The sequence below is a fragment of the Desmodus rotundus genome, chromosome 11 (assembly GCF_022682495.2).
Source record: "Desmodus rotundus isolate HL8 chromosome 11, HLdesRot8A.1, whole genome shotgun sequence".
Taxonomy (NCBI): Eukaryota; Metazoa; Chordata; class Mammalia; order Chiroptera; family Phyllostomidae; genus Desmodus; species Desmodus rotundus.
Window position 1 is genome coordinate 68,124,534 of NC_071397.1, and position 14,280 is coordinate 68,138,813.

The window sequence follows — 14,280 nt, forward strand, 5'->3', positions numbered from 1 at the left end:
TCAGCTATTTCAACCCCGGCCTCCTCCTAAGCTCCCCTGAGGTCCTCCGGCTCTCATGCTTCTGCACTCACAGCTCCCTAACAGCCCTCGGTCTCTCATTATCCTTCTGTAGGTCAATACAACCCAGCAGTAACCAACCAACTCAGATCTCCTTGTAGGCATTGTTCTCCCCAAATTTTTCAAATGCCTGCATCACTGAACTTCTAGAGAACTCCTCGCCATGGGGACATTTACCCAAGTTAACACGTGTCTGGGTTAAACAAGACCATCTCCAGGCTGAGTGATTTGCTAGAAAAACCCACAGGACTAAGCAAAAAGTATACTTACAACTATGATTTATTAGAGAGAGAATATCAAACAAAACCAGCCAAGGAAAAAGGCACATGAGTGAACCAGAGAAAACCAGGCACAAGCTCCAGAGTCTTGTCTCAATGAAGTTTTACGGGATGAGCTTAATTCCTCCAGGGAAGCTTGCCTGAGCCTGGGTATAGGAGGCCAGGGATTTTATCTGGCTCAGTCACGTGGGTGTGCTATGCCTAGCACGTACCGAAATTTCAGATTCCCGGAAGGAAAATAGGTGTTCAACATGAACCCTATTATTTGTACAAACATTTCAGGCACAGGAGGCCACTCTCATCAGTTAGGAAATGGGGGAACATGCTCTTCAAATCCTCTTTGCTGGCCATAATCAAAGGGCAATGTTGCAAACAGGTCTCTGTAAGGACAATGCTTTTGAGCTTCCTATGGTAACTCTTTTCGGCCCCCACCTGTGAAATATTCAGTAACTGAGCCATGACTTGCACCAAGGACTACGTATATTCCACTTAGAGACCAAGATGTCATCCTCTTCACCCTTTGGGTGAAAGATGAGCCAGCCCCTAATCTTCTCCTAACCTGTTTCCTCAGATCTCACTCCTGGTCCATTTATGTTAGCCTGGGTCCTCCAAGAAGCAAACACCAAGACTGAGAAGCGATCAGCTCTGTAGTGGACTAAATAGGGGCAACGCTGGTGAGAAGAAATCGGGAGGGAGTTGGAGGCTACGTCGTGATGCAGGTACGGCCCCCAAGTGAGTGAAAGGATAAAGGAAGGTTGGGCGAAAGCAACTTAGACTGTACTGTAATCCTAAGGGAGTCTGGCAAGACTGTCAGGGCATCCTCAAGCCAAAGCCCAGATGTCCTAAAATCCCTCTCAAGATCAGTCCTTGGCTGGCAGTACCGTGTAAGAAGTGCAGCCTCTGTGTAAATGCAGCAACAGATTCAGAGTGCAGCAGCTAGGCCTGCCTTCAGCCTAGTACGCTCCCTTGTGGTGGGGTTCGGACATTTTTATTCTCAGCTGCCACAACAGTGATTACAGCTTTCAAGATACACCTAAAAAAGGATTGTTTCTCACTTCCAGGTAAGATGGAGGTGTAGGTAGATACACTTTGCCTCCTCGCAAAACCAAAAGAAGGACAACAACAAATTTAAAAACAAAAAATAACCAGAACTGCCAGACAATTGAACTGTATGGAAGCCCAACAGCCAAGGAGTTAAAGAAACATTCATTCAAACTGGTAGGAGAGGCGGAGACAGGCAGTTGGGGCAGAGAGGACGCAGAGCAAGGCGGTGGCTGGCGGAGCAGGCAGTCTCACATTTGCATGCAGATAAATCGGGAGGAACAACTAGGGAGCGAGACAGACCAAGCAGCCCAGAGTTCCAGCCAGGGAAAAGAAAGCCTCAAAAACCTCTGGCTGTAAAAACCTATGGTGGTAGGGGAAACTCCCAGCCTCACAGGAGTTTGTTGGAGAGACCCAAACCTACCCAGCCAGGAATAAGAACCAGGGGGGCCCAATTAGCTTGTGCGTAGCTGGGAAAGCCACTGAAAGCTGGCCAAGAGCTGAGCAAGCAGCACTGTTCCCTCTCAGGCCCCTCCCCGACAGACAGCCACAACTCAGCAACCTGGGTTGCCTGCCCTGGTGAACACCTAAGGCTCTGCCCCTTACAACGTAACAGGTGCACAGAGACAAAGAAGTATGGCCCAAAGGAAAAACAGATCAAAGCTTCAGAAAAAATACAACTAAGCGACGAAGAGATAGACAACCTATCAGATGCACAGTTCAAAACACTGGTAATCAGAAAGCTCACAGAATTGGCTGAATATGGTCACATTTAGAGGAAAAAAGGAAGGCTATGCTGAGTGAAATAAAGGGAAATGTACAGGCAGCCAACAGTGAAGGGAGGGAAACTGGGACTCAAATCAATGATTTGGAGCAGAAGGAAGAAATAAACATTCAACCACAACAGAATGAAGAAACAAAAATTCAAAAAAGTGAGGAGACGCTTACGAACCTCTGGGACATCTTTAAACGTTCCATCATCCAAATCATAGGGGTGCCAGAAGGAGAAGAGGAAGAGTAAGAAATTGAAAACTTATTTGAAAAAATAATGAAGGAGAACGTCCCCAATCTGGTGAAGGAAATAGACTTTCAGGAAGTCCAGGAAGCTCAGAGTCCCAAAGAAGCACACACCAAGGCACATTATAATTACATTAGCCAAGATTAAAGATAAGGAGAGAATCTTAAAAGCAGCAAGATTTTAGGAGACAGTTACCTACAAAGGAGTTCCCTTAAGACTATCAGCTGATTTCTCAAAAGAAACCCTGCAGGCAAGAACGGGCTGGAAAGAAGTATTCAAAGTTCTGAAAGGCAAGGATGCACATCCAAGATTACTCTCTCTAGCAAAGCTATCATTTAGACTGGGAGGGCAGATAAAGTGCTTCCCAGATAAGGTCAAGTTGAAGGAGTTCACCATCACCAAGCACTCACTATATAAAGTGTTAAAGGGGCTTATCTAACAAAAAGAAGATTAAAAAATATGAACAGTAAAATGACAACAGCCTCACAACTATCAACAACTGAACCTAAAACCAAAAACAAACTAAGCAAGCAACTAGAACAGGAACAGGATCACAGAAATGAAGCTCACATGGAGGGTTATCAGCAGGGAGGTGTGAGGGGAGAATGGGGGAAAAGGTACGCGGAGTAAGAAGCATAGATGGTAGGTACAAAATAGAGAGGGGGAGGTTAAGAATAGTACAGGAAATGGAGAAGCCAAAGAACTTATATGTACAACCCATGAACATGAACTAAAGGGGGGGAATGCTGGTGGGATGGGGGGTGCAGGGTGGAGGGGAATAAAGGGGAGAAAAAAAATGGGACAATTTTAATAGCATAATCAATAAAATGTACTTTAAAAAAGAGACTGTTTATCAAATAAATATTTAGCACCAACAACACAGGGTCATTTGCAATACCTTTTAGTTTAAAAAACAAAGTTATAAAACCACCTAAAATAGAACATTGATTAACAATATAAATACAAATAATCTTTTACATTTAATAAACTTAACAATTTCCTATGTGATATTGTTCTGGGGAAGAGACTTTTCCAAATTACTCGTTTAACTAGAAGGTTAAACTGACACATAGACAGCATTATTACATTAGGACTAAGTCAGGTTTAGTCCATTACAAAAAAAATATATTTCTACATGTTCATAAGAAGTAATTTTCTGAAATATGACATATTAGTACTTAGTGCAAAATACCATTTGTAAGTTTCTCTTCCTGATAACCTCAAATACTCTTAGCAAAGACAAGGCATTCCTCCTATACATTTTCTACTTAGTTCCTATGTAGGCTATACATGAGCATATGGAAAACTTCTGAGGCAAAAAACGGCAATGCTTACAGATATTTCTAAAATATACTGTACACATAATTTGGGAACTCTAAATTATATGTGCTTAGATCAGAGATTTTCAACCTTTTTCATCTCATGGCACACATAAACTAGTTACTATAATTCTGTGGCATACCAAAAAATGTATTTTTTGCCAATCTAACAAAAAAAAAATAGGTGTACTTTTGACTCATTCATACGGGACAACTATTGTAGTGTTGGCTGCTGTCATTTCTGACTTGACAGTCTAGGGGAAGAGAGGTCAGGGCCCCTGACTCAACAGTCAGGGGTCACACGTTTTACAAGTTCTGGTAGCACACGAGTGTGCTGGAGCACACCACTTGAAAATCGCTGGGTGAGGTGATGATATGGAAGAAGGTCCTCTTACATAGTATCTAATAGGATTGGTTTTCTCATTTTCGTCAATGTTATCATCACGGATAACACTGGCTATCAATATGTGCAATACAAAACCGATCCAAGGAGACTAGAGTTTTTGCCATCTGCTAAGTTTCAACAGAAGCTGGTCCTACAGTTGCTCTGGCAGCTCCTTCCAGTCAACGTGCTTTTTTAACTAACTCAGATTAAACAGTTCCTAAAACCAAAGAGTTAACTCCTACCCCCAAAAAATGGTTCTACCACAGTAACAAGTTCAGCCTTTGCATATACATTATGACTTGGTACAAATAACAAAAGCTACTAGAAATAAATAATAAACTAAAATATTTAATTTGAAAGAAACAAAATATTTTTAAAAATGAGATCAATACCATTTTTAATGTAGAAGATGCCATCTTTATTTACAGGCTAATAAAAAAATATTCAACTCAACTAGATATATTTGTCATAAATCCTTCTGATTTGAGGCCAACCCTAAGTGGAAGAACAGATAGGTGGAATAGGGTGTCGATTATAATTACAATAGGAATGTCAAATAATGTGCAACTTAGGCAAGAATTAATATATTTTGTTTCTAAACATAAAAACAAACTAGGTTCACTGTGGAGGGGAATAAAACCAGCAAAGACAAACTGCTAACTTTTGACAACTCTTCAGTTATAATTACCAAGACTTACAAATTTTCATCTCTCTTAAATCTATTTTAACAAGTCTAATGACCTAAATGGTGTTTTTCCATTATTCACAACAGATCGTGCAGAAGAGAGTCTAGAGGTTAAAACGTAACTGGATACACACACACACACACACACACACGGCTCTTGTACTCTATTGAAAATTTTTTCTCAGCTATTCTCTGTGTGCATTTGTGTACTTTTCTTTTTCCTTTTCAACTGCAATAACTTCGCAACAGTTCTCTCCTCATGCATTTGGTTTTGCCCTAGAAACCTGAGTGAGTTCCTTTCCTATACAGGTGAAAATTTAAAAAATTTTTTTTAAAACTGCTTCTCATTCAGTCCTTTGGAAAATAGCCTACAATCCTTAGTTCATTCCCCAAAGGCCATATATATCTGAAATGAACTTTCAAAGGGGTCATTACAAAATATCTGTCAGGAGCTCACAGTAGCCTCTGAGCAACGGTCCTCTCAAGAAGGCTCGCAAAGCAAGGTGAAACAAGAATCAAAAGGGAGCTGACCCGTGCAATTTTAAATTCTAAACTACCCAGAACATTTTTCATTCTGCTCATCAGCCCTTGAAAGGAGTCATATCATAACCATCTCACACAATCCTTTTTGTTACACAGCATCCTCAAAAACATGCCAATGGAAGGCTGGAAAAAACTCTTCATCGGCTTATTAGATGGTCCCTTAGTTCTAAAAACCAAAAGGTTTTAGCTCGTATTTCCTAAGAATTCAGTCATAGGTATTCTCTGGAAAAATGCCATGGTTGTCCCATTCGACTGTTTAAAGAAAAATAACATGGTTTCAAGTCACAACAAAAACATTTTCAGACATGTTACAATGTAATTTTTTTGACTGAATACACTGGCTAAAATCCTGTTTGCAGATCTCATGTCATTCATCGGGCGTATGTGTTTGGAGGAAGGGAATGCATAAGGAAAAAGCATTTGTTTTCTATTAAGAGGCCTCGCCTAGCATGTTAGAAGCAAACAAGAGCATGTAGCTTGCTTATTCAGTTGTGCAATTAAATACCAGCTTTTGCTTAGGGGTGACTTTATGCTACAAGGTATCTTAATATCAGTAACAATATATACTATGAAGTGCATTTCTATTACAAATTAACACAGACATATTCAGATGATTAAAACCATCCAAAACAAACCATAAATGAGCAATAGTTAAAACATAAAATTTATAAATAGCAAAACCACCAAATAAAGTATATACATTTTATAGATTTACCTATGAACAAATATATAGTGCATCTAGGAAAGACAGGAAAATGTGTATTATATCTCATGACATCTGAGTATCAGAAATAAAGAACTGATGATACTCTAAAAGCCTTGCAGGCTTTCCCCTCACTTAACAGTCCATTATATGTATATCCTTTAAAACAGTAATACTGGCAAAAGTATCACCTCTTTAAATGCAGTATTTTCATTTTCCCCAACAAGGTACACTGAGTGGCCTTCACAATAGGAAATAAGAGCAGGTACTCCATGCTTAATCCTGGGATAATAGAACTAGAAAAATCTTAGTTTGCATCTGAAAAGCACTTTAGTCAAACATATACTGATGTGAAAAGTCGACCAAAACAATTCCTGTATCCAAATATCTTCACCTTATCTTTCCCACCAGTGCTTTAGCTTTATAAATGATTGGCAAATCAGTTACTTTGAGAGAAAACTGCTGTTTGAATGCAATGTATTTCATTGACACAGTAATACATTTGAGCTTTTAGTGCCAGAAAAAACATGTATCTTTAAGTGACAAGACTATCGCAACAAGACAAAACTCAAAATGTATAAACTGCCTTTTGTAGATCCCAGAAGAAAAGCACCGGAGACTGATCAGTAACGACGTAATGCTCCAATGTCATGCGCAGAGGATCAACATAATTGAGGACAGGTATTTTACACTCATCTGCATTTTGTTTAAAAACCAGAGAAGTACAATGTACAGTGACTTTACAGGAACTGCTTCTAGTGCAGCGCTGATTGGTAAAGGATTGCTTAAAGAAAACTATTTTGTACTGCACTGCATAAAGCTGAACAGCAAACTCATCACAATAAATGATCATTAAGAACTGATTTAGATATCAGGATGCAAAATAAATTAAAAAAAACCTATAATCATTCTTTCAGTTAAAAAATATTAAGTCAAGCCTACATTTCTGCAATTCATTAAATTTTGTCCTTTGAAACACCACGCTTGACATTCTGGAATATACGATATGAATTCATTTATTCTCTTGTATTTAAAGACTATTTCTTATAAAATACTGGTCAGCACTATCCTCCTAAGTGGGAAAGGAACCAAATAAAACAGTAGTGCTTCATGTGGTGCTTAAGAGCCTAATAATACCCCTTTGGAAAACACATGCTTTGGTACTTCACAGTTTTTTCTAAGAAAATCAAAGCTGCTTTACATGCAATAGCCAATTATGATATACCACAGAAACAGGGAGTTCAGTGTTCAGAGTAGTTCACATGAAGCCCTGAGGTACCCGCCTTTCATTTAGGCAACACACAGCCGCTCTTGATTGGTACAGTCTTTGTCACCGTCTTCCCTAGTGCCCCAAATTCAGAAGAGTCTGATTTTACAATCTGGTCTGGGGATAGGGTCAGTTTAATAGGACTTTTTATGATACAGACTGTGCAGGTCATCTAACTTAGAAGCACTGTCTTCCAGCGGAGTCTCACCCGAAGTTCCCAGGTCTCCATTCTCATGTCCGTCAGCTACTGCCTTCTTGTTAAATCCTAAAAGAGAGAATCAAAGGAATGAACGCCCACTGTAATTTATAACTGTAATTCGAGGCAAACAATGGGCCCTAGACTAACCAAGTTAGTAATTTCTGAAAAAAGGAATTCTTCTTTCTTATAGCAGGTATCAAACATTGTAGAGATTTTAAAAAATATTATCTATTAGACCTATCTAAAAATTGTATAAAAGTTCCTACCAAATTTCACATTAAACAGAGTTGATAAGTGTAATTGTAAAATTCAGTCATTTTTAATTACACAAATATCTATTGGACTGTAAGTTATATTTTTTCTTTTACATTTTGCTTTAAGATTATTTAACTTCAGTTCACTAAGGTACATACTACTTTATTGCTAAAACTCTTGTTTATTGGCAAGACAAACTAGATAAAATATAAAATTAATTTTGGTTAATCTATAAAATAGATAATGGGCTTTCAAATCAATAAGAGTGACTGACTGTCATCTATGTAGTGAGCTATGAAATAAGCACACATGGTAACCAATAACCAATGGATATATTTTTTTGTGATCTGGGCAGTTAATTGCAATGTATCCTAAGAGCACGCATTTTTAGTGGAATCACAACTGAAGCAGTCTGCAATTTACGTAGGGGACAGTCCTCTTTTAGCCTCAGCTGCCAGAAAAGGAAGCAACAAGCCTTCCAATCCTGACAGAAAACAGGAGAAAGAATGACAGACAATGAAATCATGGGGCAAGCAGCCCGAAGTGCAAGGTTCTGGCATCCTGCCCCAACAGTTACCACTGCTGTCTGCGTGGATAGCTCATATGTCCAAGTTTAGCAGAAGGGCAACACTTCACCGAGTCACTGTAAGTTCTCAAACTTTGGGATGCCCTTATACTCTTAAACAGTACTCCAGACAGCTTTTGTTTATGTGCGTAATTAATGTCATGTGGGTTACTGATGTTTACCATATTAGTAACTAAAACTGAGAAATCTAAAAAAAATGACTACATTGTTAAAAATGACAAAAAATACAGTAAATGTTAACATAAATAACATATTTATTTAGTGAAAATAACTGTTTTCCTGAAAAAATTTTGTCGGGCACTGGTTGGGTGGCTCAGTTGGTTAGAGCCCCATCCTGATATGCCAAGGTTGCAGGTTCAATCCCCAGGCAGGGGACATACAAGAATCAACCGATGAATGCATAACTAAGTGGAACAACAATCGATATTTCCCTTTCTCCTTTCCCCCGTCTCTCTAAAACCAATCAATAAAATTTTTTTTAAAAGATTAAGTCAGAAGAGCAGCACTATTTTACAATTTTGTAAATACACTTAATGTTTGGCTTTATAGCAGATAGCTGGATTCTCACATTTGCTTCTATTCAATCTGTTACAGTATATAAAGTTAGTTCACCCTCACACAGATATGTAGTTGGAAGACAGGAGAGTAGTTTAATAGCCTTTCCAGATAACTATCAATATTCTCCTTTGATACTACACCACAATTTGACAATATGGAATTTGAAAACTTTTTGCACTCCGTTCTGTTAAAATCCATTTGTCTATCTTGTATTTTGAATGGCTCTTCTGCCCACGCAGGATTTTGTAACATCGTACACACTGGTCATTTTAAAAATATTAGGACACTGAGTTATGTAGCATTTCTAAAAGCTGACACATATCATTTTACTATATGAAAAAATAAAACACATTCACTAATATCACCACCAATCTTATTAGAAAATGTTCTTAAGTGTCGGGAAGCTGTCAGCTCTTTGTGGTTGACGCATGTTTTACAACATCGTAATTTTCACTTGAAAGCTCACATTTGTTCACTGGTAATAAATACTGTCAGTTGTTTTTCTTGAAGTGATGGACTCATTTTGTTCATTTTAAAGACAGTGACTGTGAAGTCGTCTGAACAACCATGATTTGTCAGTCATTCTCTCAAGTAAAAACTGTCTTCCATGACAAAAAGGAATAGTTCAGCTAGCAACTTAATCATTTAAGTACTTTTCTTCGAGACTAGCATCTTAACTCAGCACACCACTAAGTGCATATGCATACTTTCTATCTCGTTCCAAAGAATATTTTTAAAAATGTACTCAAGGGTCCAAATTTAATAAAATGAAGCTTTCTAGTACTATTTCATCAAGGATATTCATAAGCGAGACAAACATTTTCTTCTACTTCTTTTTTTTTTTTACTCTGAGTGGATGGCAAGGGAGAACACAGTTAATTACTGGTGCACTGGTGCACGGGCTTGATTCACACTAAGGCACCAGCAGTTTTATCCCCATTCTATCAGTACAAACACTAGTACAAAATGACAGCAAAACAAGACAAATAATGTCTTAGAATTATTGGGAAAAATGTTGATATCATGAACCCCCTAAAAGGTCTCAGGGACCCCCAGAGATCCATGGATCATAATTTAAGAACCACTGTATTATGGAAAAGAAACTGGTAGAATTTTTCTTTAAAATGACTAAATGACAGCAAAGGAACTAAATCAAAAATCCTCAAGATCACATATCCTGATTCTAATAGCAATAATAAGGCAACAGTCCACACACTTATTTCATTGTATTATGAGAGGAATTTACATTAAGACAGATGACATTAAGATACACTTAATCTAACAGGCGTTTTTGTCTTTGCTTTAAAGTTAGAAAACTTAAATTATATGTAATTTTTAAGGAACACTTGTAGTTTAGTAACTAGTAATGTTCTTGTCTTAAGGTCCAAGAAGAATCTAGAAGAACTTCTACGTAAATAAAATGTTAGCATGGTTACTGGTTACGATAGAACTATAAGCAAGGGAGAGCTATCCATTCAGTTAACGATGGTTTCCCCATTATTAAAAGTGTTACTGAGGAACAGCTTCAGCTTTCAGATTTTAAAATTTTGTTAATAATAAATACATTAATAAATTTTAGAGTGAGTTTTACCTTGTAACACTTTGATTTCCCCACTTGGGCCTTTGCAGCTAGCACCAGGATTACTAGCCCCCTCTAACTCATCAAGGTACAAACGGTAACGATGTCCACTCTCATCCTCATACTCTACATTTTCATCATCAGAATCCACTTCTGGAGCCACATAAACAACTTCAAATTCAATCTCTCCTCTCTAAAATGGGGGGAGAAAATGAGGAGGTCAAGTTATTATAAATATAATTTAAGAAGGATTTCTAAATTATTTGGGGTGGGGGATAAGATGAACCTCAGATGCAGCTTCCTTTCAAGACAACACAGTGGTATATGCTAGAACCTCAAAGGGCAGAAGGCAACTCAGAGGCCACAGTGAGCAGACCGACGCCCTGAAACGTCTCTGTAATTTCTTTTTAATATTACAGTAGTTCTGTCTACTCATGACAATATTTTTGCTAATAAACCTCAAAAAGGATGTTTAACTATTTAATGTATAGAATTCTGGAACAAATGTTCACTTGCAGTTATTTTGCCATTTTGTGCTTTACATAGCAATTCAGCAAATTCATCTAAATAGTCAGATATTAAATAAAATTGCACCTAAAAGCAAACTTTTCACACAAACTTTTCCTTGACCAATTCAAGAAACCACTATACAATGATTTCTTGTTTCTTACTCACTAGGTCTTGAACCTTTTCTTAACTTTCACTGAGTACGAGACACAGTGTTTAATCAAGGTATTCTGTTCAGTAATAACAGTAATCACTGTATTTATTGGGCAAAATGATATCCTTAATCCTCAGAATAACACTACTGTAGTCTCTTTTACATGAATGAGGAACTTGAGAAAATCCTAGAGAAAGCAGATAATTTCCAATATGATGAACAAGTAAAACAGAATAATAGAAATACGACTCCCAGGTCCTCGCTCTTTCTACCATAGCAGACTAAATGTATAATTCTACAATTACTTTTTAATAACAACCTTATGTTCAAGTAAAAAGTTACAGATTATTTTATGTTAAACAAATTCCAAGCTATAATTGTCATTTAATTAGAGACTACAATCAATACACATGAGTATGGGATCTGCAACTCTCTGAAAATTATGGCCTGCCTTTGCTCAAAAGAAAGCATGTCATTTTTTTACTGCTGCTCACTAAATTAAGTCTCTTTGATGCTCCTCTTTTCCCAGCAGTTTAAGGTGGTTTCAGAATTGTAATACATGCTTAGTGTTTCCTTAAAACTTTATGAGTGCCTATCTGTATCTCCTTCAGCACAGCAGCCATGCACCCCACCCTCATGCTACTGGATGGCAGCCAAGCTGGGCTGCGAGAACCCTAACTTGAAGAGACTGAAGTTGCATCCTTAGCTCTCCCTTATGAGAATATGCTCTACAAGTACCACTTTGGGGAGACAGGTGGATAGTACGGTGGATGGTAAAGTTTGGGAAGACAGAATTAGGTCTGTGGGCAGCTGTCACAGACACACAGGTTTAGGGCTTACTATGAGAAACAGCTTTCTGAAAACCATCAGTGCACCACAATGGAATGGACCGCTTTACCAAGTCCTTTCATGCAGTTAAGTTAGTAATATTGTCGAGCTTTATACATCGTGTGGAGGTGAACCAAATGAGCTGTAAATTCACTTTCAATTCTGAGATTCAATGCTACATTCGCACACCACACTTACGATACAACAAACATCTCAATATACTACCAATACCTCTTTAACTCCCTCAACCCTACTCTTAAACAAAAAATAGATCTTAAGTACATGGAATAATAAATATGACTTCTGTATATAAATCCCAAACCTATCATTTATTTGCCTGAAATTTTGAACAAATAATATATTTCTCTATGCACCTTAGTTTACTTGTTTTAAATAAGAGGGCTGGGTTAAATGACTTTTAAGGATCCTTTTAATTTTAACATTTATGACTATAAAATAAATCCACTTTCTAGCATCATTTTTTTATAACACCTTATATTTACACAGTGTTTTAGTCAATGACGGTGCTGTGCTCTCTAATGTCAGGTCCTGCTCTGAGCACTTTATAATGTGCTAACATCCTCCATCCTTACAGCTCTCCGATGGGGACACGGCAGCACCGCAGCACGGAAGACTTGACCTGCTCAAAGTTGCACAGCTGTGGAAAGGGCAAATTAACCTCCTTTTCCAGTAAACCTGGCTGAACGTCTTCTATAAAAGCCCCAAATCAAAAACAAACGAACAAAAACTAGTATCTATACAGAAACACTTTACTACTTTACTACTTCCCTCCTAGGGAAGTATAAAATATTCAATAGATTCAAAAAGAACCAGTGGATAGATCTAATTTTAATTTCATAAAGGCAAGTTACCTGCTGGGAAAGAATGGTTACAGCTTCTTTATGCTTTGTATCCCTTAGGTTAACTCCATTAACAGCCAAAATAGCATCTCCAACGTGCAGCCCTCCACACCTATCAGCAGGTTGCCCTGGGTGGATCTCAGAAATGAGGATTGGAACACCATGTTCTTTCCCCCCCTAACAAAAAACACACCAAAACAAAGGCAATAAATCAGTTTACTCTTTGTATAATCACAGGCTATTCTAACAACAAATCTTTTTAAAAATATATTTCATAAACACCTATACACACTGTCTCTAGATGCTGAGTGAAATCTTCTTTGATGCTTAAGTAATGATAAGTAAATTATTATGAATATCAGAGGGTTACTTCTTAGTAAAAGTGAATGATATACATGTGCTTTTCTAAAAAGCATTTTAGAGTCAAAACAACTACAACCGCTACTCTTTTAAACACAAATGTTTTATGTATTGGCAGTCTATAGCAGTATTAGATTTTATCAAATCTATATCACTATAAATGGTAAAAAAAGAACCCTTTCTTCCATGTACCACAAAAATAATTGTAAGATCATAAGATGAATCTTAGTTTCAGATGTATTAAATGTAAAAAAACATGCAACACAGAATTAATGAAATGCAGTATTTGGCACATGTCACTTTCCAGCTTGTATCATAGTTATTTGTGTGTGTGTCTGTGTATCTGATTTCTCCATCATATAAACTTTTCATTATAAGAAACACTTTTACATTAAGCAATACCAGAAATAAAATGAGCTTATACAGTGCTTAAGAATTACCAAGTGGAAATTAGTGTAAAACCGCCTTATTTATTCATCTGGAACAAAGCACTGAATAACAGCAAAAGAACTCCAAATATATGTATTTCATAACAGACTGCTGTCCGGAACGTCTGCCCAAGAGAACTCTCTGTAAAGGCATCTCATGGTCCTAAAAAGGAGGATTATGTAGACCCAAGAGCCAGTCAAATCTGACAACAAAGAAATGAAACAAGAAAAGATAACACATACTCTAGAGAAAAAACAATACAACCTGGAGCCGTTTAACACAGAAGAAAATGGTTATATCCATTCCCAAAGGCCATTAAAAGCATCACAGAATATAGAACAGAACTATGACCTGAGCCATAATAAAAATGTTTAACTCTGTTTACTAAAGGTGTACTTAACAGTTATTAGGAAGATTTACATACCAAAACACAAACGCAAAGAACTTTACACAAAAAGGGTGCCCATGGGGATAAGTTTAGTTATTTAGAAAATGTACCATATTTTTCAGACCATAAGACACACCTACCTATGTTTTAGGGGAGAATAGGAGAAAAAAATTTGAAGCAAAGAAGGTGGTAAAATATTTAATAACATCCTTTAAAGCTGAAATCCTGCAGTGAGCCAGGTAAGCTGCATTCAGACTATAAGACGCACCCCCATATTTGGG

The 14,280-nt window shown here is 37.5% G+C and overlaps 1 protein-coding gene across 2 annotated transcripts in view; it reads right to left on the reverse strand.

Moving 5' to 3' along the window:
• Positions 1 to 5,124: 5,124 nt before the first annotated feature.
• Positions 5,125 to 14,280, reverse strand: part of GOPC (golgi associated PDZ and coiled-coil motif containing) — a 32,138-nt gene continuing 22,982 nt past the window's right edge. For both annotated transcript variants that reach the window (XM_045188712.3, XM_024551835.4), the window contains 3 exons: positions 12,835 to 12,999; positions 10,486 to 10,666; positions 5,125 to 7,561 (listed from right to left, as the gene is read on the reverse strand). In XM_045188712.3, coding sequence (XP_045044647.1) covers positions 7,431 to 7,561; positions 10,486 to 10,666; positions 12,835 to 12,999 — 477 coding nt within the window. In that variant the 3' untranslated portion in view covers positions 5,125 to 7,430. The remainder of the gene's footprint in view (positions 7,562 to 10,485; positions 10,667 to 12,834; positions 13,000 to 14,280) is intronic.